At 49.5% G+C, this 27,663-nt stretch overlaps 1 protein-coding gene across 2 annotated transcripts in view; it reads right to left on the minus strand.

The window, feature by feature from the left end:
• Window positions 1-27,663, minus strand: part of SCAPER (S-phase cyclin A associated protein in the ER) — a 3,157,511-nt gene that overhangs the window by 1,328,083 nt on the left and 1,801,765 nt on the right. For both annotated transcript variants that reach the window (XM_086959426.1, XM_086959427.1), the window contains exon 23: window positions 8,918-9,044. In XM_086959426.1, the coding sequence (XP_086815552.1) occupies window positions 8,918-9,044 (127 nt within the window). The remainder of the gene's footprint in view (window positions 1-8,917; window positions 9,045-27,663) is intronic.

Genomic DNA, 27,663 nt, shown 5'->3' on the forward strand with positions numbered 1-27,663 from the left:
GTTAAGCTGCCCTTCTCTTGAACCCCTCAGACAGCAGGCTGCTGCTGAGGCTGCTGGGAACGCCACAGGTACCCACAAGGTATACTGGGAAGATGGACTCCTGTACACTGAGTCAAGAGACCCCAAGCCTGGCATGACCAGGAGGCTGGTTGTACCCTTGTCTCAGAGAGGTTTCCTACTTACCTTGGCCCATGAGATTCCCTTAGCAGGTCACTTAGGCCAGACAAAGACTTGGGACAGGCTTGTCTCACACTTTCACTGGCCTCACATGAATGAGAATACCAAGGAGTTTTGTCGCTCCTGTGTCACTTGCCAAGCCAGTGGTAAGTCAGGTGGCACAACAAAGGCCCCCCTTATACCAATGCCTGTGGTGGGGGTGCCCTTTGAAAGAGTGGGGATTGACATTGTTGGTCCAATGGAACCCCAGACAGCATCAGGGCACAAGTTTATACTGGTGGTAGTGGATCATGCCACCAGGTATCCTGAAGCTATTCCACTTAGGACCACCACAGCACCTGTGGTGGCAAGGGCCCTAGTTGGAGTGTTCTCCAGAGTGGGCTTCCCTAAGGAGGTTGTCTCTGACAGAGGTGCAAACTTCATGTCAAGCTACTTAACTGCTATGTGGAAGGAATGTGGTGTCAATTACAAATTCACTACACCCTATCATCCATGAAAATGTTGGAGTTGGGAGTCATTGAACCCTCAGATAGCCCTTGGGCTAGTCCAGTAGTTCTAGTTGCAATGGGCTTGTTGAAAGGTTCAACAGGACCCTAAAAGGGATGATTCATGGACTACCTGAAAAGCTCAGGCGTAGATGGGATGTCCTGATTCCCTGCCTTCTGTTTGCTTACAGAGAGGTCCCACAAAAAGGGGGTTGGCTACAGCCCTTTTGAACTTTTGTATGGGCATCCTGTGAGAGGCCCCCTGTGTTTGGTGAAGGAAGGATGGGAGAGACCTCTCAAAAAGCCTGCAACCAGCATAGTGGACTATGTACTTGGTCTCCGCTCCAGGATGGCTGAGTATATGGAGAAGGCATCAGAAAACCTTAAGGCCAGTCAAGAACTTCAAAAAGCTTGGCATGACCAAAAGGCTGTCCTGACTGTTTATCAGCCCGGACAGAAGGTGTGGGTGTTGGAGCCAGTGGCCCCAGCAGCACTCAAAGACAAATGGTCTGGGCCCCACACAATTCTTGAGCAAAAGGGAGAGGTCACCTACCTGGTAGACCTTGGAACTCCCAGGAGCCCCCACAGGGTGCTCCATGTCAACAGGCTCAAAGCATATGTCGACAGGAAGGACATGAGCTTGCTCATGGCCATAGATGAGGGACAGGAGGAAGAGAGTGACCCTCTCCCAGACCTGCTCACTCAGAATCCTGATGATGGGTCAGTAGATGGTGTTGTCTTTTGTGGCAGCCTCTCTGAGCATCAACAGAAAGACTGTAAACAGGTTCTTCAGTCTTTCAGACATATGTTTTCTCTGACACCCAGTCAGACCAATTGGTGTACCCATGAGGTTGACACTGGTGACAGTCTGCCAGTTAAGAGTAAAATCTACAGGCAGCCTGATCATGTTAGAGACTGCATAAAAACTGAAGTGCAGAAAATGTTGGAGTTGGGAGTCATTGAACCCTCAGATAGCCCTTGGGCTAGTCCAGTAGTTCTAGTGCCAAAGCCTCACACCCACGGTGGTAAGAGAGAGATGAGGTTTAGCGTAGACTACAGGGGTCTCAATGCAGTCACTAAGACTGATGCCCATCCAATACCAAGGGCAGATGAGCTGATAGATAGATTGGCTTCTGCCAACTACTTAAGCACATTTGACTTAACAGCTGGGTATTGGCAAATCAGGTTAGCTGAGGATGCCAAGCCCAAGACAGCATTTTCAACCCCTGGTGGGCATTATCAATTTGTGGTAATGCCCTTTGGTCTGAAAAATGCACCTGCCACCTTCCAAAGGTTGGTGAATCAAGTCCTTACTGGGCTGGATGACTTCTGTGCAGCATATCTAGATGATATTGCTGTCTTTAGCTCCACCTGGGAGGATCACCTGGTCCACCTGAGGAAAGTGTTAGAGGCTCTGCAAGCAGCAGGCCTCACTATCAAGGCCACCAAGTGCCAGATAGGGCAGACACAGGTTGTATACCTGGGCCACCTTGTAGGTGGAGGCCAGGTTCAGCCACTGGAGAGCAAAATACAGTCAATCAGGGACTGGGCTCCTCCAACCACCCAGACTCAGGTTCGAGCTTTCTTGGGCCTGACTGGTTACTATAGGAAGTTTGTCAGGAACTATGGTTCAATTGTGACACCATTAAATGAACTGACAAGTAAGAAAATGCCAAAAAAGGTTCAGTGGACAGCAGGCTGTCAAAAAGCATTCGATGACCTAAAGCAGGCCATGTGCACAGCACCTATCCTTAAGAGTCCAGACTACTCCAAACCATTCATTGTCCAAACAGATGCTTCTGAGTTGGGTGTGGGAGCTGTACTTTCTCAACTGAATTTTGATGGTCAAGACCAGCCCATTGCTTTTATAAGCAGAAGGCTGACCCCCAGAGAGAAGAATTGGTCAGCTATTGAGAGGGAGGCCTTTGCTGTGGTTTGGGCCCTGAAGAAGCTGAGGCCATACTTGTTTGGCACTCACTTCAAGATTCAGACCGACCATAAGCCCCTCTTGTGGCTAAATCAGATGAAGGGTGAAAACCCCAAACTGCTTAGGTGGTCCATTTCCCTACAGGGGATGGACTTTACAGTGGAACATAGACCTGGTACTGATCATGGCAATGCCGATGGGCTCTCCAGATATTTCCACTTAGAACAAGAAGACTCACCTGGTCAAGGTTAGCTTATTGTCCCAAAGTTTGGGGGGGGGGTCATGTAGGAGAGTAGGGTCTGCAATCCTATGATCACCCAGATTTTTTGCTTTTGTTTCACTGGTTTACGACTTTCTCTGGCTGTGGGCCTGCCAATCAGACCCACAGCCTGGCTGTTCTCTTTCTAAATTACGACATGTACCCTAGGTGCATTTACCAATTGGTACTGGGCCACCTTATCAGACCCTGTAACTCAGGGCATAGGTGTACCCAGGGCTGCCAGGGGCTGCAGCATGTATTATGCCACCCCTGGCTGGCCTCTTAAATTTGACACAACTGGCTGCATGACAGCTGGGGCAAAGTCGTGTAAACACGCTTTGCTGTAGGTGTAGTATACCTATACCTAACCCTAAAATGGACACACAGATTCCTATCAGTCACTCCTATGGCAGGCCTTGACAATCCTGAAGGCAGAGTGCTTGGAATCGTGTGAGATGGTGCTCTGGCATGAGCTGAGCCTGTCTGCAGCTTGCGGAACCAAGTCCTAATAGCTGTTCCATGATATCGCATACCATATACTCTTAAGTGCATTATAATCCTCGCGGTTAAATGCTAACTTTGGTATTGCTTTATCAAAACATGTCGAGTAAGGTGTCATACGAATTGGAATACTAACCCCTCGCCAATTCTGGCGACGGGGTTAGCATTCCACCCTTCTAGAGGGACACGACATGTATGTAACTGTGAACCCCGGTTAAAGTTAACTGAAGCCTCAGCTCCACAAAATGGATGCTGCCACCACAGACACGAGTCTGACCCCCTGCAGCTGGGAGTCCTTCCAGCGAGGGGAGCCTGGACAAAGGGTTTCCTGTCAGGGGCGGTGCTAGCACCGTCCCAGACATGGTTTTGTGTATCCTGGGTAGGCAGGGCTTTACAGGAAGGTGACTGCTGAGTGGCACCCCGGTGCTCACTACGCATAGGCCGGTCTGAACCAGTTCCAGGGGCACACCAGCCCCTGGCCTGGGGAAGTCCGGCATGGCAGAGGGGTGTAACCACCCCCCACCTAGTCCCACCCATAGGCAGGACCTAGTCACCGGGTCAGCCCCCTTTTTTAGTATAAAGATGGGAGCGGGCCCCCTGTTCAAATTAGATCATCTTTGGAATCAAGACACGACTTTCTTCGAAAGGACTTCACGATTTCTTCTTCAAGATTCTCCCTTGTCACTAAGGAGTAGTCACCCTGCATCAAGCGGGCACCATCCTAAAGAACACTGCGGTCTGCTGCAAGTCCTTCATCACGAATCCGACGACCCAGTTCGACGAGACCCGGCTTCCCTGGCACCTCTGACCTCTACTCACCTCTACAGCCAAGCTGAGAACCGTGAGTGCGACGAGACCTCGAGGGACCGACGATCGCCAAGACTGCACGACATCTTTACTGCAAGCCCACCGTGTCCTCCACGGGTGAGTGCTTTGGGGTCCGAGAAGCCCCGACCCTGCACAGCTCCAGCACCCAAGATCAGCCTCCCTGCATCTCCACGATCTGCGTGGGGCCCTTCTGCTGTTTGCTGTGCACCGTGTTGTTTGGCTACTAGCCGGCTGGCTTGTGGCCTTCTGAACGACGCCCGACGACATCACTGCTGCTGGTCTGGTTGCTCCAGACTGGCCCTTGCTTCCTTCTTGAAGAGAGGCACCCCGGACCCTCCTGGTCCACTCCAGACGCCATTTTAGGTCCACCGCGTGGGCTTGAATTTGCCAAGGCTTTGTTGCCCAATCCTGGGTCCAGCGACGCCGACAGCTTCTATCTTCGTGGGACAGCTCGATCCTCCTTCCTGGTCGCCGACAACGCCTCCGGGTCCGTGAGATCTCCGAGCCCAGCGTCACCCACACGCCTTGTCGAGGTGGCTACCATCCGGTGCCCTCCTGGTGCCCACTGACTACTGGCTAGTAGTCTCGAACTTGGTCCCCTCTGCTTTCAGGTGTCATCTTCCATCGATCCAGGCTTGGATCCACCGAACTTTCTTCACTGGTCGCCTGCCAGCAACTTCTTTCTTCCAGGCTCCGGGTCCGTCAACGAGGATTCCCGACGTCTTTTGAGTCCTATGCAGCTGCAGCCCCTGGGCTAGGTAACTTCGGCATTTCGGTGCCCCAGCATAGCCTCACTATCCAAGGGTCAGAATCTACTTTCGTTTTCTCCCTACCAGGTCGGGTTCGCCCGAGAACACTAACTTTGCAATTTCTAGCTACCATAGACTTTGTCCCGCATCTCGCGTGAGAGTGCACACACTGCACCCGAGTCCCCTGGGTCTCCTAGAGGGAATCTAACGATTCTATAGTCAAGTCCTAACGATTCCAAAGCCTATTAGTACTGTACTTACCTGCTAGTAATCTCGCATTCCACTTTTCAAGTATATGGTTTTCCGTGCCCCTCGGGCATTTGTATATACTGTGCTAACTTAAGTATTTTTGTAAGAGTTTTGGTTTGTGCTTAGTACCCTGTCCTCATAAAGAGTACAGGGCTGTTGTGATCTTCAATAAATAACTGTTTATTTTCATAACACTTGTGTGGTGTCCTTTCACTTGGTGTTCAAGGGGTATATGTGGTATAACAGCTGGCTTAACACGCCCTCTCGAGTCTTTAGCCTTAGACTGCTCGTATCCACGCTACTAGGATAGCTGGTCTATAAGGTTGACTTACAACCAATCATCAATAAGGGTTGCTGGACTGATACATAGTGTTCACTAGAATAGTGACCACTGCATATCAGGCCACCTTCTCACAATAGATATAATAGATACCTATTATTTTTGGACTTAACTCTAGCTAAGAGCAACGTTGCACGGCTATGGAGGGATTTGTGCCGCCTATAGTGGGTACATGGAAGCAAGGAAAGGATCACTGTACGGGCATGGAAATAGCGGTTTATCGGGATAGGGGGTGTCCGCAGAAACACACAAAGATATGGCAGCAGTGGGCACACCACAAGGGCATAGTATTGGCACCGGTCCCTTCAGTAGACTCACTTCTCGACACAAAGATACAGCAATTTGACGGTGGTTCATGAGGATCCTGGTCCCCTGTCATATCCACATATCCCCTGTACAGACACTATAAGAATGTTGTACAGGATATAAAAGGTAGATTTGATTTTGGTAACAAATGCAGGAACCATTGGAGGTGGGCGATGGGATGTTACTGCTCTGCAAGTTTGGATAGGCCATGTTGGTCATCATGTAATATCAAAACAAAAATTCAATAAAATGTGCTTTGAAAAGAAGAAAACAAGTGGGGAATGTAACTGCTAAAACAAAAAAATCTTTTGGCAGAAGGCATAGATTTGAAATGGAAATTGTGTATTCAAGATATAGAGGAAGAATATGGCTCTATTTGAATGTGACTGTAAATGAATGCGACTCATAGAAAATACATGTAGAAAGTGCAAGAGGAAAGAGGAGAGTGAGGATAAAGTTTTAATGAAATTGGAAATGTCTTATTGCGGAAATTATTAGCAACAGAAATAATAGCCTAAGATGTAAAAGTGGCTCCAAAACGATTGTGCAGAGCTAACGTGACGGATGGAATCGGAGGTTAGCAGTGAGAAATCACTGAATGGTGTTATTGTCCTAGAATGACAAATATGGAAAGGCATTTTTCGGTCTGACCACATCAATCGGTTTGGAGTTAGGCATGATGCCAGCACGTTTTGGCGGGTTCCAAAAAGTTTACATTTATTTGGGGGGGAAAGAAGTCATAGAAAATGATTTGGTAAAGATTTCAAAGAGTCTTACTGACAAATAATGGATAAGGAGGATTTCCTTTTATTGTTGAAGTGATGAATAAACATGGAGTCTCGAACCAGAAAAAACTTCTCACCCCAAATTGGAAGGGCAATGACAACACTAACTGTGCATAAAGATTTTGCTATTAAATACTTAGTACGTACAAAATAGCCACATAAAATGTCTCGCCCTAAAAGAAGAATTATAGTAGACGGCCATATGAGAAACGATTAATCTCAGAAAGCAGTACTAAAATATATGGCAATACAATCAGATGCAATAAGACTCTCAGATATATGCGCAACGCCAGTATTTTAGAAGTGCTTGATGAAATATAAATGTGGGTGACCCACAAAGTGGCATTAAAGCTGGGCAAGCAGGGTTGCAGAGCGCAGACAGAAAGGGCTGTGGGGTGTAGTCCTTGGTACAAGTGCCTGGCACTACAAGCCTATGGAAGGCAGAGGAGCTATTTCTCTGAAGGTTAACAAAACAGGGTTCTCTTTTCCCAGTTCTGTCAGAACAAGTCTACATGTAGGTAACCCTGGGAACACAGCATTTCATTATAACTAGCACATATTCGGGATTAAAGCGCTAGTATGTTGAGGGGAAATAACTGATGTAGCGGCATAAAAATAACAATATGGGGTATGCTCCCACAGTGGTGGAGTTCATAAAGTGGCGTGACCCGATGTTGTTAGCCTTCCGAGACACTGGGAAGCTATATTAAACTGGCGGAAAAAGCCACCGAACATTAGTCTGTAAAGAACATGAGCCACAGTAAAGTGTTCCAACATGTACGAAATATTATGGATTCCTTCGTAAATCTAAACTGGAATGTCTCCGTGCCATAAATATAAGACAATGCTGACAGAAACGTGATAAACGAATCAACTCCTCTCCTGTAAGACTGCAGAAAAAACACGTAAGAAAAGCAGCACAACAGGCCAGTATGTCCTTGGTGCCTACCGCACCTTCATACATGGAGAGAGAGGACTATGAGCGTCATCTTTGGGACAGAAAGGTCTGTTCACAAGAGACTGACAGCATGGGTCATCAAGTGCCAAGTGTTGAGGCTCTGATGAACACCGCCGTGCTTTCATTTTCTCAGCAGCATCGGCAGCTTTTCTTACCAGTAGCACTCTCCTGCACTAAGAGACCGTGTCCAGGTCTGGTTAGGAGCACCTGCCAAACACGCTCCTGGTCAGTGCTGGAGAGACATCCGATGCAGACTCTATTTCCAAGTCCCATGGGACTTAATGGGCATTAATATCACAAGAGTACTATTTGACATACTTTTACATGCCTTTGTGTTTTTGCCCCCAAACGCCCAACTCCCATCGGTTTATTCCATGAATATTCCCATTTAAGAAGTTTGGGACCAATTCAAAATGGCATGTAAGAGTCTATACAGGAGTACTACTTAACATACTCCAAAATAAATGCATAGGCGATAATGTGTAATAGGGACCTCCCATGACACAGCAGGCGCCTGGTCACAATTAGAAAACACACAGCCTTTTGCCTTGTGGTTTATAGTGACACCAGACCTCCTCAATGGCGACATAGGGCCATTCCGTAAGGTTAACAATTATGTATCAGATATACGTATGTATAACTACATAAAGTAGCAGGACTATATTTTCTTACTTCTTTAGGTTTTATACTTTTATTTTAATGTAGAATTGATGTAGGTTTGGCCTGACATATACTTAAATTCTTTATTTCAAAAGAACTAGAAAAGTACAGAAAAAAATTAATAACAATAATGTTGAACAGATTTTAGTTTCAAGGTTCAATGGAATAAAGCTCTGGAGTGAATTACAAAAGGCTTATGATGTTAATGAAGAACGGAGGTAAATCTACTGCAACTTTCTGATGGTAAAAAGTTGGCTAAGCAGGGATGCTAATGGAGAGGGGAGGATATTTTATCACCTTCTGTCTGATAAATGTTATGTTTCACGGAAGATACTTTTCAACAAAAGTGGTAAAGCTGCACACGAGGTAGATTTTGAAAACCCTCGAATCCCACTTTTCAGTGCTTTCTTATGTTTCCTAAGCACAGCCATATGCTTTGACAACACACAAAGAATTCAGAGTTCAGAATTTAACATGCACAGGAGGATTGATTTACAAATAAAACCCATTTTAGGATCTACGAAAGCTCTACGATATTACTGAAGACGTATGTCATTGCTAAAACACAGACTTGTAGCAACAATCAGAACAGAGCTGAAAGACACAAGGCATCTGAGAGTCATACTTTTACAAGTATTATAAGGATATGTTGCTCAAGAAATTAATCAATATTGTCATCCACTGTTCTGGTACCTGTTTCTCCAGAATCCGAGTAATCTCTCCCAGAGTCCGATCCAACGCGGATACCTTGTTATTAGCCACAGAAGAACTATCTTGAGTCAGGATCTGTTTGGAGAGCTCCTTTGCCAGTCGTTGCAGCCTGCCATGTTACAAGAAAGAGAAACAATGATCAATCAGCCAAACTCCTAATTCGTGTTAAACTAGATAACTTATCAGAGTCCCTCTCTTATTATAGAGCACCTATGTGAGTCACAGATATAAGAGGGAAAGGGCCCAAGTGGCCTGCAGAGTGACATTTGAAACGAGGTACCCCACAAGAAATGCCTTAACCACGACTTTCTTTGCAAACGTTCAAGATGTTACCTCTCTACATAATGCCATGCCTACATAACGAACAAATTACTTACCTTTGGTAACGTTGTATCTGGTAGAGACAGGATCTAGCTACAGATTTCTTATTTAGAATCCTCCCCAGGCTCCAGACGGATCTGGAAACGTTTCCCCACAGTACAACTGCATGGTGGCAGAGGGCGCCAAGTGACTCCGCAGCTATGTCGTCCCCAGGATGTGACGTCTGGGAGTCCATATAACTACTTCATCGATGCTCTTACGCCACTTTCTTCCGTGACTGGTGTCAAGGGTCAAACGTGGAGCCACATATGGAAACTGCCTATTGGAACAGTATGCCAAGATCACAGAAACCAAGTGGCACATATCTACTGAATCTAAAATTCAAGGAGACACAACCAACAAATGCAAGGGACCAGAGAATATTCAGGGAACAGCAATCTCCTGATAAGCCTCAAACGAGACAGACAACCTCAGAGAATCCTTCCATACTGGATACTACCATACTGGACGGAGGAGTATCCAGATATGAAGCAGGAAGAACCTGCAACACAACAATGATATCTACAAGCAGAAATATCCTATTATCATGCTCAATATGAGAAAAAGAAAAGAAAATAGTTCACAGCGCAGGGAAGATGGTAAGTAACTTGTTCATCTGATAGTGACATCTAGCCGCAAATTCCTTACTAAGAATCAGATACCCAAGCCATACCAACCCCAGAGGCGGGATGCTAACTGAGACTACTAAAGAATGCAGAAATAGAATAAACCCGGTCCAAGAGACAAGGGGAATGTAGAGAAAGAATGACTGAGGAAATATATCACACTCAGTCACACAAGTACTGCATAGGGACCAGGGTTAGAAGAACCGTACACCTAAAAACCATGGGAGCAGAATTCCGGTCAACCTGATTCAACAATGTCAAAGAATGCAACAGGGAAAACAAGAACATTTCAACCTCAATGGCATCTGACCCTAGTATATAATGTGACACAACTGTGAACTAAGTCACAGGATAGACAAAATGAACAAGTTACTTACCTTCGGTAACGATATATCTGTAAGAAACATTAGTTAGTGTTAGATTCCTTACCTTAGAATATCCCCAGGCGTCAGTCTGGATCCGGAAACTTTTGCGTAGCAGTACCCCTGCGCGTCGGTAGGCGTCGTCTGCAGGCGTCCCCTGCGGCTCCGCGTCCGTCGTTGGCGTCGTGCGCCGTGATGACGTCGCTGGAGTATATAGACGCCGCCTCCGCGCGCTGACGTCAGTTCTTTGCACACAGCATTTCTGCGCCAGGAGACGCAGAGCCATGAGAGAACCAACACTGGTGCCATGTAAAACTAGGGCCCTGAAAGGGATGACCTTAACCCTAGGTATCAGTTCGCAGAACGGGGAGGATGGGTGGGTTCGGTAAGGAATCTAACACTAACTAATGTTTCTTACAGATATATCGTTACCGAAGGTAAGTAACTTGTTCATCTGAAAGAAAAACGTTAGTGTTAGATTCCTTACCTTAGAATACATACCCCAGCAATACCAACCCTGGTGGTGGGTCTGCGAACCAATACAATACTACACCAGAAAGTCCTGGAGGACAGAACGGCCAAAGAAGCCATCCCTCCGGACTTGACTGTCCAGGCAGTAGTGCCTCGCAAACGTGTGCAGCGAGGCCCACGTAGCCGCTTGGCAAATGTCCTGCAAGGGGACTCCCCGGCCCAGGGCAGTAGTAGCCGCCGTGGCCCGAGTGGAATGGGCCCTTAGCCCAACAGGAGGCTCCTTCCGAGCCAAAGAGTAGCACGCTTTGATGCAGAGGACGACCCATCGAGAGATGGTTCGTTTACAAACCGCCCGTCCCTTCTTCGCACCCACGTAGCCAACAAACAGTTGGTCATCCACCCGGAACTGGCGTGTGCGATCCATGTAGAATGAAAGCGCACGTTTTGGGTCCAGACGGTGGAGCCGCTCTTCATCCTTTGAAGGATGCGGAGACGGGAAGAAGGAAGGGAGGGTGATGGACTGCCCGATGTGAAAGGCCGAAACAACCTTGGGCAGGAAAGAAGGTCTAGTCCTCAGAACCACCTTATCAGGATGAATGGACAGGAAAGGAGGTTGGACAGAAAGAGCCTGGAGCTCACTCACTCTCCTGGCAGAGGTGATGGCAACCAGGAAAGCCGTCTTTAAAGTCAGGAGACGGAGAGGACAAGAATGAAGGGGCTCAAAGGGAGCACACATCAGGAAGGTCAGAACCAGGTTCAAATCCCACTGAGGCATCACAAACGGAACAGGTGGAAACATGTGAGTGATGCCTTTTAAGAACCGAGTTACAATCGGGGATTTGAACAAAGAAGGCTGATCAGGAAGCCTCAAAAAGGCTGAAAGGGCAGAAAGGTAGCCCTTGATAGTGCCCAGAGCAGAGCCCCGCTGGGCAAGAGAAAGAAGAAACAGAAGAACCTCAGAAAGAGGGGCAGAGAGAGGATCCACAGCCTTTGCTGTGCACCATGCCACAAATCTGTTCCACCGACAGGCGTATACCGACTTAGTGGAGGGACGCCTGGCTGCCAGAATAACATCACAGACTTCAGGAGGCAAGTCAAATGGCCTCAACTGCCGCCGCTCAATCTCCAAGCATGGAGGTGGAGACTGGACAGGTTCGGGTGGAGGACCGTCCCCTGCTGCTGCGACAGAAGGTCCTCCTGAAGGGGCAGGCGGATCGGGGGACCGACTGACATGCTGAGTAGCTCGGGATACCAGTATCTTCGAGCCCAGTCCGGAGCCACAAGGATAACTTGGGCCCGGTCGCGCCTGATCTTCTTCAGCACTCTGGGCAGAAGTGGTATAGGCGGAAAGGCGTATAACAGACCGCAACTCCACTCGCGCCGAAAGGCGTCGCCGTGCGAGTGCCGTCTTGGAAACTCCAACGCGCAGAACTGATGACATTGCGCGTTCTCTTCTGTGGCGAATAGATCTAACCAAGGCTCTCCCCATTGCAGAAAGATGCCTTGCGCCACGTCCGAGTTCAGACGCCATTCGTGATCCATCGAGCACCGACTGCTGAGTTCGTCCGCCCTGGCGTTCAGAGAACCTGCCAGGTGTTGAACCGTCAGAGTCACGCCCTGACGTTCCAGCCATTGCCAGAGGCGCAGAGCCTCCTGGCAAAGGGTCCACGACCCCACTCCGCCCTGTTTGTTGCAGTACCACATGGCGGTGGTGTTGTCGGTGAACACCTGCACTACACTCCCGTTGACAAAGGGGAGGAATGCCTTCAGTGCCAGACGAATCGCCCGCAGCTCCAACAGGTTGATATGGAGCCGGGACTCCGCCGGAGACCAGATGCCTCTGATCTCTGCCTCTCCCAAGTGGCCACCCCAGCCCTGGAGGGACGCGTCCGTCACGACAACGTGCTCCGGTTGGGGAAGGGAGAGGGACTTGCCCCTGACCCAATCGCGGTCCGTAAGCCACCACTGCAGTTGTCTCGCAGTGCCCTCCGAGATCAAGACGTGGTCGGACAAGTTGCCCTGATGCTGGGCCCACTGAAACTTCAGGTCCCACTGCAGAGCCCGCATCCGCCACCGGGCGTGATGCACCAGAAGGATGCAGGAAGCCATCAGTCCCAGCAGCCGCAGCGTCAACCTGACCGAAACCCCCGATAACGGCTAAAAGATGGGAATCAAAGCCTGAATATCCCGAACCCGCCGTTCCGGAGGATAAACCCGAAACTGCGCCGAGTCCAGAACCGCTCCGATGAAAAGGAGCTTTTGAGAGGGACACAGGTGTGATTTCGGCACATTGATGGAGAACCCCAGGTCGTGCAAGAGGTCTGCCGTCATCTGAAGGTGGTGGACGACTGTCTGGGGCGAGCCCGCCTTCAACATCCAGTCGTCTCGGTAGGGGAAGACTGAAACCCCTAACCTGCGCAGATGGGCTGCGACCACCGCCATCACCTTTGTGAACACCCGTGGGGCGCTGGTAAGGCCGAAGGGAAGCACGATAAACTGAAAGTGCTCCAGGCCTACCGTGAACCGCAGGTACCACCGGTGGGCCGGCAGGACGGGGATGTGAAAATAGGCGTCCTGCAAGTCCAACGCTACCATCCAGTCTTGCGGGTCTAGAGCAGCCAAGACCTGAGCTAACGTCAACATCTTGAACTTCTCCTTCCGGAGGAAGCCGTTGACGTTCCTTAGATCCAAGATAGGACGTAGGCCCCCCTTGTCCTTCTTGGGCACCAGAAAGTAGTGAGAATAACAACCACGCCCTACTTCTGGCCCAGGAACGCGCTCGATGGCCCCCTTGGCCAAGAGGGCCGTAACTTCCTCCTGCAGAAGTGTCAAGTGGTCCCCCGACACACGGTGGTTCTGCGGTGGCATGGCTGGAGGAGAGGTCTCGAAGGGGAGGGAGTAGCCCCTTCGGACAATTTGCAGCACCCACCTGTCCGAAGTGATCGTGCGCCAGTGAGCGTGGTGATGGCGAACCCTGCCACCCACTGGCGTCACATGGGGCCGAAAGCACGGACTAGGAGGATTTTGAGGCAGATGCTGCGGGGGGAGGTGTGGTCTGACCCCGCCGTTGTCCCCGACCGCCGCCGCGGCGGTTTCCACGGCCGCCACCGCGTTGAAAGGATTGTTGCGGCGCGTGGCTGGCAGCACGTGTGGGGGCGCCCCTTCCTTGGCCACGAAAGGGACGAAACGAACCCGTTTGCTGACGCTGGGTCGAGAGACCCAAGGACTTGGCCGTGACCCTGGAGTCCTTGAAGCGTTCCAGCGCGTGGTCCGCCTTGTCACCGAACAGGTGACAGCCATCAAACGGCATGTCCATCAGTGTATTCTGGACATCAGCCGAAAAGTTGGCGGATCTCAGCCAGGCGTGGCGACGAATCGCCACTGTCGTCGACATAGCTCTGCCCAGCGAGTCGGTCGTATCAAGACCACACCGTATCGAATATTTCGCTGCATCTCGGCCCTCAGCCACAGCCTGACCGAGTTTAGCCCGCACCTCCATGGGGCATTCTGGCAACAGTTCCGCGACCGTATCCCACACAGAGTGGGTGTAGCGGCCCAAGAGGCAAGCGGTGTTGCAAGACCGGAGGCCCAAACTAATGGACGAGAAGACCTTCTTGCCAAACTGGTCATACCTCTTGGATTCCCGGTCGGGCGGGGCCGACGGGAATGCGGACTGGGAGGTCGAGGCCTGGATCACCAGACTCTCAAGAGTGGGGTGGGTAGACAGGAACTTGGGGTCGTCCGGACAAGGACGGTGGCGCCTGGCCACGTTCCGATCAACAGGCGCACCTGAAGCGGGCCTGGACCACGTGCCCAACAGAACGTCTGACAAGGCTTCATTAAACGGCAGCAGTGGCTCCTGTGGGCATGACTGCAGTTTGAAGACCTCAGTGAGGATGTTAGGCCTCACGGCCGCGACGGGGAGCTCAAGGTGTAAGGCCTTGGCAGCCCTCATCAGCACCACTGAATATGCAGCTCCCTCCACCGATGCCACGGTTGGAGGAGAGATCAAACCAGGGTTAGGAGAGTCGTCCAAACCACTGGCATCTCCCAAGTCACCTGTCCAGTCCGGGTCATACTGGCACTCGCGTGACAGAGGGTCCTCGGTCCCCTCCCAACCTTCACCGAACTCTTCATCTTCTCCGTATTCGGAGTCAACGATGTAGACCGGCTCCTCGGGGTTCATGGGCCCCATCGGCGCCGGGACCGGCGTCGAGCGACGCCCGTCCGGCCCCGCGTCCGGCGTCGGTGAAGGTAAGGGGACGGCGCCGCCCGGAGCCGGCGCCGGAGCCCCAGTGCCGCCCGAAGCCGGCACCGAGGAACCGGCGTCGCGCGGAGGCAGCGCCGGGGGCAACCCCGATGGGATCGGCGCCGGGTTGGATGGACGTCCATCCGGCGTCGACCCCGAAGGCCCTAGCGGCGCCGGAGTCGGAGCATCCGACGGCGTCGAGGTAGGGTCAGCTGAACCGCTAGGGCCCCCGGACGGGTTCACTGGGCCCGTAGGCGCCGTGGAACCCGCCGGAGGAGATAGGGCCCTCATGGCCATGAGGAACGCCTCTATCTCCTCAGGCGTCGCACCGTGCCCAGGGACCGGAGGGTATGGGGCAGGCCGCGCCGGCGACTCTCGCGGAGCCGCGGGGTTGGGGTCACCCGAACCCCCGGCCGCATCGCGCGAGCGTCGGGGGGAGTCGGGGGTGCGATGACGACGCCCCGACTTCTTGTGCTTCTTACCTGACGAGGATGACGAGTGGTGTCGACTTCCGGAACGCTCGGCGCGGCTCCTCGACCGCTCCCTCGAACGCTCTCTCGACCTCCGGCCGGACCGGGACCGCTCCCGGTCCCGACGTGGTGCCGACACCCGGAGCTCCAGTAGCTTGCGGGACCACTCCCGTCTAGCCTTGTTGGTAAGGGCCCGGCAGTCGACGCAGGAGTCCACGTCGTGGTCGGGGCCCAGACACCGGAGACAGAGGCGGTGATGGTCTGTGACCGACATCGTGCGCTCACAGTCATCACAGTGCTTGAACCCAGGCATCCTAACAGGCACAAAGTGATAACAATTCGAAAAAACTTGGTCAAAGACCGGAGTACTGCTCTTCAGATCTGCGTCCACTGGCGCGGAAAAAAGAACTGACGTCAGCACGCGGAGGCGGCGTCTATATACTCCAGCGACGTCATCACGGCGCACGACGCCAACGACGGACGCAGAGCCACAGGGGACGGCTGCAGACGACGCCTACCGACGCGCAGGGGTACTGCTACGCAAAAGTTTCCGGATCCAGACTGACGCCTGGGGATATTCTAAGGTAAGGAATCTAACACTAACGTGTTTCTTTCAGATAACACCATCACAGTGTGAAGAGATAACACCCATGACAAGAAGACAAACAAATGCCAACAGCGTGAGGAGAAAACACCCACGGCAAGAAGAACACGCGAATAAATGGCTTAACCAAGGCCATAAGTGATCGTAGAAGTAATCCAGAACACAGAATATGTCCTGTGGATTACAGAGCCTCTGAAAAGCCACTGAGCAATCTCTTTATATCGCAGAAAAAAGGTATGCTATTGAAGTGGAAACAACCTGACAACTATCTGCATCGGAGCGGCCTAAATAGAAGGAAGAGCTAGAGACAAAAAAAAGATCTGTAGGAAAATCCATTGAAATATACATATAGATGGAAAACAGATATAGAAATATCATTAAGATATTCATATAGGGGGCGTGGCTTGCAGCCGAGAAGAATGACCGAAGCCTAGAGAGGCTTCGGACTCCTCACACAGAGCCCAGTCAATCAGTCTACTAATCCGTGACCTACCTGGCCCCAAACTTTGTGGTAACACGGCGGAGGTTGTGCGGCATCATCCGGTGCCGGCTGTATTCATCCCCGACCTTTCCAGCACCAGAGACGGACGACCGCGACTTGCAGCCTAGCGCGGCGCAGCAGCCGGGACCTATAGTGTCGGCAGTATCCGGTCGCGGAGTCCCACGCGCCGGATCGGAGGAGGGGACGCTGGTCGTGGAGCCCTCCCCCCCACAGCTATACTGGTGAGGATGGTGTTTGGGGCGACGTATAGCGGACCCAGCAGTACGACTCTGGACCTGATACGGTCCCCCTGGTGGGAGGTAAAGGACAGCGGCCTGATAGTTGGGGAAGAAACAAAGGAGATCCCCGACCGCCATTATGCGATCAGGAGAGCTGTTGGCCGTGCTCCCGCAATTCATATAATTAGTCGGCTTTGAGGCGGTTGGGGCAGCGCTGGGGGTCGGCCTGGGAAAACGCGCCAACGCCAGGGAGCGAGGTGCTCACCCCTTCTCCCCTTCCCCCCGGCCTACAAATCAACAGATTGAGGCAGCGTGTGGTGGAGCGCCCTTCCAGAACAGCTTGAGCTCTGGTAACAATTGATTGCATGACCGATGCAAGTGGCCGCATTGGTGGTATTACTGATTTAGTGGCTCCCCAAGCCGTTATTTTGTGCAGTGAGTATCATCTGGGGACCTGAATAGAGCACTTGCCTGGGTGAGGACACCCAAGGAGGATTGTGTGCGACGGTTCATGCCTCCCATGCACTCCTGCAGTATGCATCGCCTCCGCTGAGTGGCATCTCCATTCCACTGCCGCTTGGCTCCCCCTGGGGCACTGCTTTCTTCGGTGGGGTCCCTCAACACACTGACATGGCCCAGAACCGCGTACGAAGTTATATGGTTGGCCCTCACGACCATAAGCCCATCGAACCAGTTGCATTAACCTACTCTACGGATCCAACGGCCTTCCTACGACATTTGCAATATCCTCATTCCAAATTTACATTGAGACTACGACGGAGGCTCTCTCTTCAGACACTTCCATTCTGAAGAAACAGGTGCATCAGCTGGAAGAGGACAATAAGTTCCTGAAGGCCCACCTCGAGGAATAAGAAGGACGCTCGAGGTGGAATAACATTCGCCTAATAGGCGTGCCGGAGATGGTGGGAGGACCGGCTCTGGACCTTTTCGTAGAGGACCTAGTCATGACTCATCTCCAACCTCGAGGACTATCCTACTTCTTTTCGGTGGAGCGGGCCCATCGTGTCCCAGGTGGCAGACCAAAACCTTGGGCCCCTCCACGCCCTATTCTGGCACGAATATTAAATTTTAGAGACCGAAAAGTAATTCTGCAGGCGGCCCGGACGGGCCCTTCGATCCACATTGACAACGCCACTATCACGATTTTCCCGGATTACACAGCGGCAGTCACGAAGCAAAGTAGGGGTTTTCTTGATGTGAAGAACGCCCTTCGGCAACATTAGATTAAATACTCCATGTTATTTCCAGCCAAACAGAGTGGAAGCTGAAGGAAAAGTGTGGTTCTTCCTCACGCCGGAGGAGGCCCAAGACTGGCTGGAGAGATGGCGCAAAGTACCAAGGCAGGGTCGCAATGGTCATCGTGAACAAAGGCGCAATGAGCGACAAGACGACGTGGAACAAGAATGAAGGCAGACCCCTACGCTTTGATAAGCTGAGCCAAGCGGCCAACATTGTGACAGCATGGGATGGCTATGCTCAGCCTCCTTGGGACTGGACATACTTTGGTACCGTTTTCTAATATGCTATGTCATTGGGCAGAAGTATACACGCCCAGAAGCCACTATAAGGTACTTCTTGTTTTGCTGGCATATGGATGCCTGGCCTGAATATTGTTTATTGGCATTTACCAGGCTGCTCCCCTCATGCTCTCTCTAAAGACATTCGATAAGGGGCACTAGGTTACTAAAAATGTTGGAGCAAAGGTCTCTGTGGGGGTTAGAGCAATCTTCTTCCCCCCTGTTGTTGTAGAGTGGGAAGGGGTATTAAGCACTCTGCTTTGTTGGGGAGGCGGGTAGTTATCATTCCGTCAAGCAGGGAGGCAGGGTGGGAAGAGGGAGGGAGGCAGAAGGGTCCCCGCGAGTTGTTCGAAGTTATGCTTGGTGGGGGAGACGGATAGCTGCAAGTCCGTCTAGAAAGGTGGCAGGGGAGGGGGTGGGGAAGAGGGCATTGTTTTCAAGAGTTTATTTGTTATTTCCTGCACAGTTAAGAAGCGCTAGAGTATATCACGTGTATTGCTATGCCGAAACTTACATCAGAAGAGGCACTACTGTTAGAAGCCGACCTGTCAGTTGAAGAACTACGGACTGCTATTAACTCTGTCACATCTGGTAAAGCAGAGGGGCCAAATGGGATCCCCATCAAATTTTATAAAAACAATGCTGACCTGACGGCCCCTTTTCTCCTAAATATGTTTCGAGACAGTCTTGGGGCAATTCTCTAATCTCGAGGCTAACGGTTGGCCACAATTATAGCGATCCCTAAACTGGGCATGCCACAGGAGCACTGTGGTTCCTACCGCCCAATATCTCTGATCAACGCTGAAGCCAAAATACTGGCCAAATTACTGGCATTGCGCTTGACCCCCCTTTTTTCGTCTCCAATACATCCCGACCAATCCGGGTTTATGCCCCAGCGGAGCGCGGCACTTAACCTACGGCGCTTGCAGGCAGTGCTGGCTCGCAAGTCATCCTCTCCTTGGACGCAAGTATGGCGTTCGATGTGATGGAATGGCCATACCGGTTTGCGGCCTTGCAGCACCTGGGCTTTGGTCCTAAGTTCTGCACTTGGATCCGTCTGCTCTATATTAATCTGCTGGCTCATGTGGTGGTCAACAGCCACATATATAGAGATTTCACGCTGTCTCGTGGGACACGTCAGGGGTGTCCATTGTCACCCTTATTGTTCGCATTGGCCCTGGAACCGTTGGCGGCATGGATTAGGTGGGAACCTTCCATCCGTGGGCTCCGTTGAACTGATGCCTGGGAAGATCGCATATCACAATATGCGGATGATGTGTTATTATATCTGGCTTCCCCCAGAAAATCTATCATGGAGCTCGTGAATGTGTGCGAAAAATTTGGTAGAGTGTCAGGGTACACTATCAATTGGTCAAAATCCGTGTTATACGTGCTGAAGGGTCCACCGCCAGTCCTGCCGGCAGTTTGCCCACTGCGGACTACCACCGAAGCCGAAGCCTTCAAATATCTGGGCACCCGTGTGACACCGGACTACAATGAGTTTTATGCGAAAAATTTAAAGCCCCCACTGGAACGCTTCAGACGTGATGCAATGGTCTGGCGCACTCTTCCTCTCACGCTGTTGGGCAGGGCAGCGCTATACAAAATGATGACGCTCCCCCATTTTCTCTATGTCCTTGAAAACACGCCGTTTCTGGTCCCCCAGGCCTACTTCAAAGCCATTGCAGCTGATCTCTCTGGCTTATTATGGGGGAACAAACCAGCGCGGATTTCCCAGGATAAGTTGGTGCGCAGCAGGTACGATGGGGGGATAGCGCTTCCAAACGTGCAGTTGTATTACTGGGTGGCACATCTTAAAATAATTAACTACTGGATCCATGTACCACATGATGACCCTGCGTACCAAGCAGACAGACAAGCACTTGAGGTGGACGGACTGATGTCAGCATTATATCATAAACGTAAGCCCCCCGGTTTGATTGGTCTGATGGCGCACACAATCCATATATGGTACCAAAAACAGGCTCGATTAAAATGCGTAGGAACCATCACACAAATGACGCCACTGTGGGACTCACAAAGGCTGGGGCGACTCCGGAATAGTAAAGTTTCACCACTGGAATAATATAGGTATTTCTACGGTGGGCGAACTCTGGAAGAAGAGTGCAGTGTTTGACTTCACACACTTAGAAGCCCATTACGGCTTGGTGAAGACAGAGGTTTAGGTATTACCAGACCCGACGTCTAACTTGCGACAAAAATGGACCCAGGATGTGGGCGACTATGACGAGTCAGAGTGGCAGGAGGCATTATCATCACCAAGGGAAACGGCCATAACCTCACAGCTTAGACTGGTCCAACTAAAGTGTTACACTGCACATATTACACTAGAATGGCACTACATGCAGTAGGGAAAACCCAACAACAATACTGTTTACGGAACTGTGGGGAAGAGGGTACATTTTTTTATACTGTTTGGGACTGCCCTCAGATTGTAGCGTATTGGGCCAAGATAATGCGTACCATATCAGAGAATGTGGAAATCTCAATACTTCCAGAACCTAGGCGCGGTCTATTAAATGTGTGGAACCAAATGACCTCACTCACCAAGGGCAGGATTGGGCGATACTAGGTATGGCTGTCGCACAGCGTAATATTGCTATGTTGTGGGGGTCGGAGGCTTCGCCAACGCTCCGGAAATGGTGCAAGGATATGGATGAGGCAATGGTGGCTGAGAAGGCGGTATTTGTTCACCGTGGCTGCCCTCGTAAATGGGAAAAGGTATGGGGAGCATGGATTAAGTTTAGAGGATACGTTTGTGATCCACCAGAACTCTCTACAGATGATGTAACCCCATAATAACACTGCCAGGCCAAGGGTTGGGGAGGAGGGACAAATGTAGTGTGTGTATTCGACTTGATAAAATGGAACTGTATAGTGTTGCTTCTAATGTCTTGATCTGTTTACATCCACTCCTGAATGCTTCATGACTGTATTACAACCACCTGGGAATATTTTCTGTGTATATTACGGCCACTTGTGATTGTCTTATGAATGTATTTCTTGCCCCGATTCCTTTCGATAAAATAAATTGAAAAAAAAGACATACATACAGGTATTTAGATATATATACATATATCCACATGGGAAAGGAAAGAATATAAAAGTATTCTTACGCCACCACAAAAAGTGAAAATATATGTAAGAAGGGCAGGATATTAAGTCAAAGAGTACTGATATGGCAACATAGAGACACGGAGCAGTATAGTACATAGAAAAAACAAATGCATTCCAGCCACATAGTGTGTAAAATGCATGAAAACCGCCATTAAACAAGGTAGCAGGAGGAAAGGGATCAACCAAAGGAACCCCCAATAGCAAGAGGTAGTGCCTGACCTCAAGCGGTGTAGTACATGACATCAAGTGTTGTGAAAAGAATCACCCTTAAAAGATGTAGGAACAAATCCTCAGACCGAAGTCAGAAACTCAAGACGGATTTTGTAGCAATAAATCCATAACTAAAATAATTGGCATATTTATTGGTGTGTCCAAGAAGACCTCCTTCAAAGACCGCCTCAACAACAACGCACACGACAGCAAGGAGCTCTTCAACATTGTGAAGGAACTCTCCAACCCCAGCTCCAACACCAACGACAACCCGCCGTTGCAAGCCCTGTGCGACTCCCTCACCACCTTCTTCCACCGCAAGATAGCAGACATCCACGACCGCTTCAACACCCAGACAGCCCCAAAAGACAGAAACATAACAGACCCTCCGCACACCATCGACCACGCATGGAACGTGGGAATCATCCTCGACTCAACGCTCTCAATGACCAAGCAAGTCAATACCGTCTCCTCCTCCCGCTTCAACACCCTCCGCATGCTCCACAAGATCTGCAGATGGATCCCGACAGATACAAGAAAGACAGTCACCCAGGCCCTCGTCAGCAGCAGACTCGACCTCACTCACCAAGGGCAGGATTGGGCGATACTAGGTATGGCTGTCGCACAGCGTAATATTGCTATGTTGTGGGGGTCGGAGGCTTCCCCAACGCTCCGGAAATGGTGCAAGGATATGGATGAGGCAATGGTGGCTGAGAAGGCGGTATTTGTTCACCGTGGCTGCCCTCGTAAATGGGAAAAGGTATGGGGAGCATGGATTAAGTTTAGAGGATACGTTTGTGATCCACCAGAACTCTCTACTGATGATGTAACCCCATAATAACACTGCCAGGCCAAGGGTTGGGGAGGAGGGACAAATGTAGTGTGTGTATTCGACTTGATAAAATGGAACTGTATAGTGTTGCTTCTAATGTCTTGATCTGTTTACATCCACTCCTGAATGCTTCATGACTGTATTACAACCACCTGGGAATATTTTCTGTGTATATTACGGCCACTTGTGATTGTCTTATGAATGTATTTCTTGCCCCGATTCCTTTCGATAAAATAAATTGAAAAAAAAGACATACATACAGGTATTTAGATATATATACATATATCCACATGGGAAAGGAAAGAATATAAAAGTATTCTTACGCCACCACAAAAAGTGAAAATATATGTAAGAAGGGCAGGATATTAAGTCAAAGAGTACTGATATGGCAACATAGAGACACGGAGCAGTATAGTACATAGAAAAAACAAATGCATTCCAGCCACATAGTGTGTAAAATGCATGAAAACCGCCATTAAACAAGGTAGCAGGAGGAAAGGGATCAACCAAAGGAACCCCCAATAGCAAGAGGTAGTGCCTGACCTCAAGCGGTGTAGTACATGACATCAAGTGTTGTGAAAAGAATCACCCTTAAAAGATGTAGGAACAAATCCTCAGACCGAAGTCAGAAACTCAAGACGGATTTTGTAGCAATAAATCCATAACTAAAATAATTGGCATATTTATTGGTGTGTCCAAGAAGACCTCCTTCAAAGACCGCCTCAACAACAACGTACACGACAGCAAGGAGCTCTTCAACATTGTGAAGGAACTCTCCAACCCCAGCTCCAACACCAACGACAACCCGCCGTTGCAAGCCCTGTGCGACTCCCTCACCACCTTCTTCCACCGCAAGATAGCAGACATCCACGACCGCTTCAACACCCAGACAGCCCCAAAAGACAGAAACATAACAGACCCTCCGCACACCATCGACCACGCATGCAACCTGGGAATCATCCTCGACTCAACGCTCTCAATGACCAAGCAAGTCAATACCGTCTCCTCCTCCCGCTTCAACACCCTCCGCATGCTCCACAAGATCTGCAGATGGATCCCGACAGATACAAGAAAGACAGTCACCCAGGCCCTCGTCAGCAGCAGACTCGACTACGGAAACTCCTTCTACGCGGGAGCCCCGACCAAGCTAATCAATCGACTACAACGCATCCAAAATGCCTCAGCACGACTGATCCTCAATGTACCACGACATGGCCACATCACCCCCCACCTGAGAAACCTACACTGGCTCCCCGTCAACAAGAGGATATCCTTCAAGCTCCTCATCAACGCACAAAAGGCACTCCACAAGACCGTTCCAGCCTACCTCAACAGACGGCTCTCCTTCTACACCCCCAACCGCCAGCTACGCCCTGCCGACCTCTCACTCGCCACCGTCCCGCGCATCCGAAGAACAACCACCGGCGGGAGATCCTTCTCCCACCTCGCCGCCAAGACATGGAACACCCTCCTACTGAGCCTACGACAGACCCAAGACCTGCTGACCTTCAGGAGGATACTAAAGACCTGGCTGTTCGATCAGTATTGGCCCCCACTCCCCCCCCCGACCCCCCCTCAGCGCCTTGAGATCCTTGCGGGTATGTAGTGCGCTTAACAAATGATTGATTGACGTCAGTCCCTCTTCACATCACCACAGCCAAGGAGGGTCTTTCTTCAGTAGCAGGTCCTAGTGGAGAGACTATTCCGGTTCCAGAAGAAGTACTGTGCCCACAGCCATCTTGTATCTCATACCAGTTGTCCTGAGAGCATAGCTGAGAAACTCATCACATCAGGTAGAGTGGTGTGGCTCACTGGTTAGAGTTGGCAGACCCGGAAGCAGAGGTCGACCCGGGACCAGGGTTCGATTCCCGATGCGGCAGGGTCTTGGGCCATGGTCAGCGGACTCGATAATTCTCGCCTCGTGCCTACTTCAACCCTGGGTCCCACTCAGCAACTTTGGGCAATAGCTTGCTTAATCTCTACTAACGGCCCCATCAGTGCCGGGGATGCTTGTCTTCACCTTCGAAATAACTAGGATCTCACAGGGAAAGCCAGGATGGGTTCCCCAGCGGTATACAGCGCCAGGACGCCCCTTTGCTGGGGCAGCTGTGCGCTTTACAAGTATACAACATTTATCATTTAACTTTCATCGTAGTGGCCATTGCCACAGTAACTGCCAAAACGATTGTGAATAATTTCGGCCCTTGCTCGAGGTAAGGGCAAGGTGTTGGTGTTCAATGGATTTGTAGAAGGCTGCAGCCCAGAGAGATTTGGGTGTGGTCTTGATCGATGTCAAGTGGAGTCAGTTGGGAGTCAGATCACAATACAGTGCCCTTAGTAAGACATTGGAATCTTCATGCTCTGAGGTCGGAATGGGAGATGGCGCCACTACTGATGTAAACAAACTGATAGCGTGGCCCTTAGCATGAGCAACGTCCCCTGGTCACAGCATGAAACCCATTCAGGGCTGTGCAGGTTAGGTCATTAATGGAAATAAACGTTCGTATTCTTTGAAGAAATCTTAAGCATTTATTTTCTCTTTCGTAAAAATTATATCATCATATTCATCAATCCAGCCTTGTGAATTCCTAAATTATAGTGTCCATATCCAATGCATTTCGGCTAGGGACTAGCCTTCATCAGGGACTGGGATCTATAAACAAGCAGATATGGGGACATATCAGGGACCTAGATCATACTGAACAGTACTTCCTAACTTCACATCGTGTAAGCCAGGTGTAGCCAAAGTCAAACAGGTGACGTTATGTTGAAAGAGAAATGAGTAAAGCTTCCACCAAAAAATGATCATGTGAAAACGAAAAACCGAGTACGTCGTGCATTTATAAAATGAACGTTCCAAAAGTGTCCATCCAGGAAGGTTATAGAGCATCGTAAAGAGTAATCGATTTGCCTCCACCCAACATGCTCGACATTATAATAAAGACCGTTGTGCAAAAAACGTCCCGTTAAAGTATTGAAGGTGCTCATTAATTGCGAAGTAAAGAAAAGTGAAGCGTGAAGAAGAATAGTTTGCGCCGCTTACCAGAAAAGTTGAATCGCGTGCCCGGGAGCCGCTTCATGAAGAAGTTAAGCTCGACCGCCAAACTTTTGTTTTATCGAGTGTTACAATTACGACATAGAAAAAAGACCAAGGACCGGGTTCCAGTGAGAGTCATGGAAAAGAAAAACGGAAAACGGAAATGTGGACAGAAAAGCGGTGCCATGTTGGAAAAGTATACACAATAAATTAAAACTGAGAAGAAATAGAATTGAAGGTAATGCAAAACACGAATGGCTACAATGGTACTGAAAGAAATAATAATGATAATACATAAACAAAATGTCCATACTGTATGGTTAAACTTTAGAAAAAGCAAAAACTTTTTTTAAACAAAGCAAAACAGGCAATTGTAAGACAACATGCAGAGACTATGTTAGTGACAAAATATTCCATTCTCATTACAAGTAACATCTAAATTCAGTTCTTTCATTCATTCCGGTCGGCTTCAGTGTCTCAAGCTTGAAAATCCAGAAGTTTTCCCTACGAAGCATGTTATTGCGGTTGTCAACACCTTCACATTTTCGGACAGTCTCAAGGATGGTGAATCTGAGTTGGCTTACATTATGTGAAGCTTCACAAAAATGTGTTGCAACTGTAGATTTTGTCTGTTTGTTCCGAATGTTTGATTTGTGCTCATTTAGCCTTACTTTCATTTTCCTCTCAGTTTTACCCACGTAACCTTGTCCGCAAGGACACTTCAATAGGTATATAACATTCGCCGAATCACATGTTGCTGAAACACGCAGCTTGATGTTGTAGCCTTTGCTGGGATGTGTGATTATATTTCCTCTGATGATGCTGTTGCAGTGACTGCAGTTGTGGCAAGGCAGGGTGCCATTGAAGACTTCCTCTGTGTTCTTGGTGCCAGATTTTATCATGTTCCCCAAGTTCGTTCCCCTCTGATATGCAAAAAGAGGTAGTTCCTTGAATATATTGTTGAAATCAACTTCTTGGGCCAATATCGCCCAATGTTTTATGATGATTTTTTTGAAAACTTTACTTTTGGTCGAGTATTTCGAGACCACCACGGTTCTTGTATTTTCTTTCTTTGGAGCATGAATCAACAAACTATTCCTATCCTTATGTGCACATCTCTCTTTTGCTTGATCCAATATTTTTTGAGGGTATCCTCTTTTTTTAAATCTCTCTTCCATTTCGTGGATTCTGATGTCTGATGTTACGGGGGAAGAGACAATCCGTTTCACCCGCAACATTTGCGAGTAGGGCAAGTGCCTTTTCAGAGGATCATTGTGAAAACTGTTGTAGTGCAACAAATTGTTGCGATCAGTTTGTTTTCTGTAGATGTCTGTTTCAAATAATGGCCCATTTCTGCGTATTTCCACATCTAAAAAAGTGATTTTGTGTGCACTCATTTCAAAAGTGAATTGTATGCGTTCATCCCGTGAGTTAAGTTCGGCAATGGCATTCATTAGATCTGGCGCAGAACCGGACCAGATCACAAACATGTCATCTATATACCTCAGTATCATTTTGGCACGAGATTTCCATGGTTCTCTGTTGAGAATGTATTTGTTCTCGAAGTGCTCCATAAACAGATTCGCGTAGACCGGAGCCGCCGAGTTTCCCATGGCGGTCCCGGTTAACTGCAAAAAATATTTACCTTGCCATTCAAAATAACTGTGAAAAAGAGTAAAATGAAGGAGCTCCATAAGGAACACTTTGAAATCTGAATCCATTTCTGTGTTGAGCAGTGTCTGTTCTATCGCCTCAATTCCATCCTGATGAGGAATAGAAGTATACAAGGACCTGACGTCCATGCTACATAGCGTAACTTCTTCGTTCTCTACTAGTGGTACTGTGCCTAATCTTTCCAAAAAATGGGTCGTGTCCTTTACAAATGTTCTCATCCTCATTACATTTGCCTGCAAGTGTCTATCCAATAGTTGACCGATGGGTTGATGGATACTCCCAACAGTGGATACGATGGGTCGAAAGGGAGGCTGAGTCAAATCTTTATGTATTTTAGGCAACATATGTATTGCCGGACTCCTTGGGTGTTCAGTGATCAGGAACTTTTTGGTTCTCTCATTGATAATTCCGTCATCAAAAGCTTTATTGACAATGTT

This window comes from Lissotriton vulgaris, chromosome 2_2 (genome assembly GCF_964263255.1).
Source record: "Lissotriton vulgaris chromosome 2_2, aLisVul1.2, whole genome shotgun sequence".
Taxonomy (NCBI): domain Eukaryota; kingdom Metazoa; phylum Chordata; class Amphibia; order Caudata; family Salamandridae; genus Lissotriton; species Lissotriton vulgaris.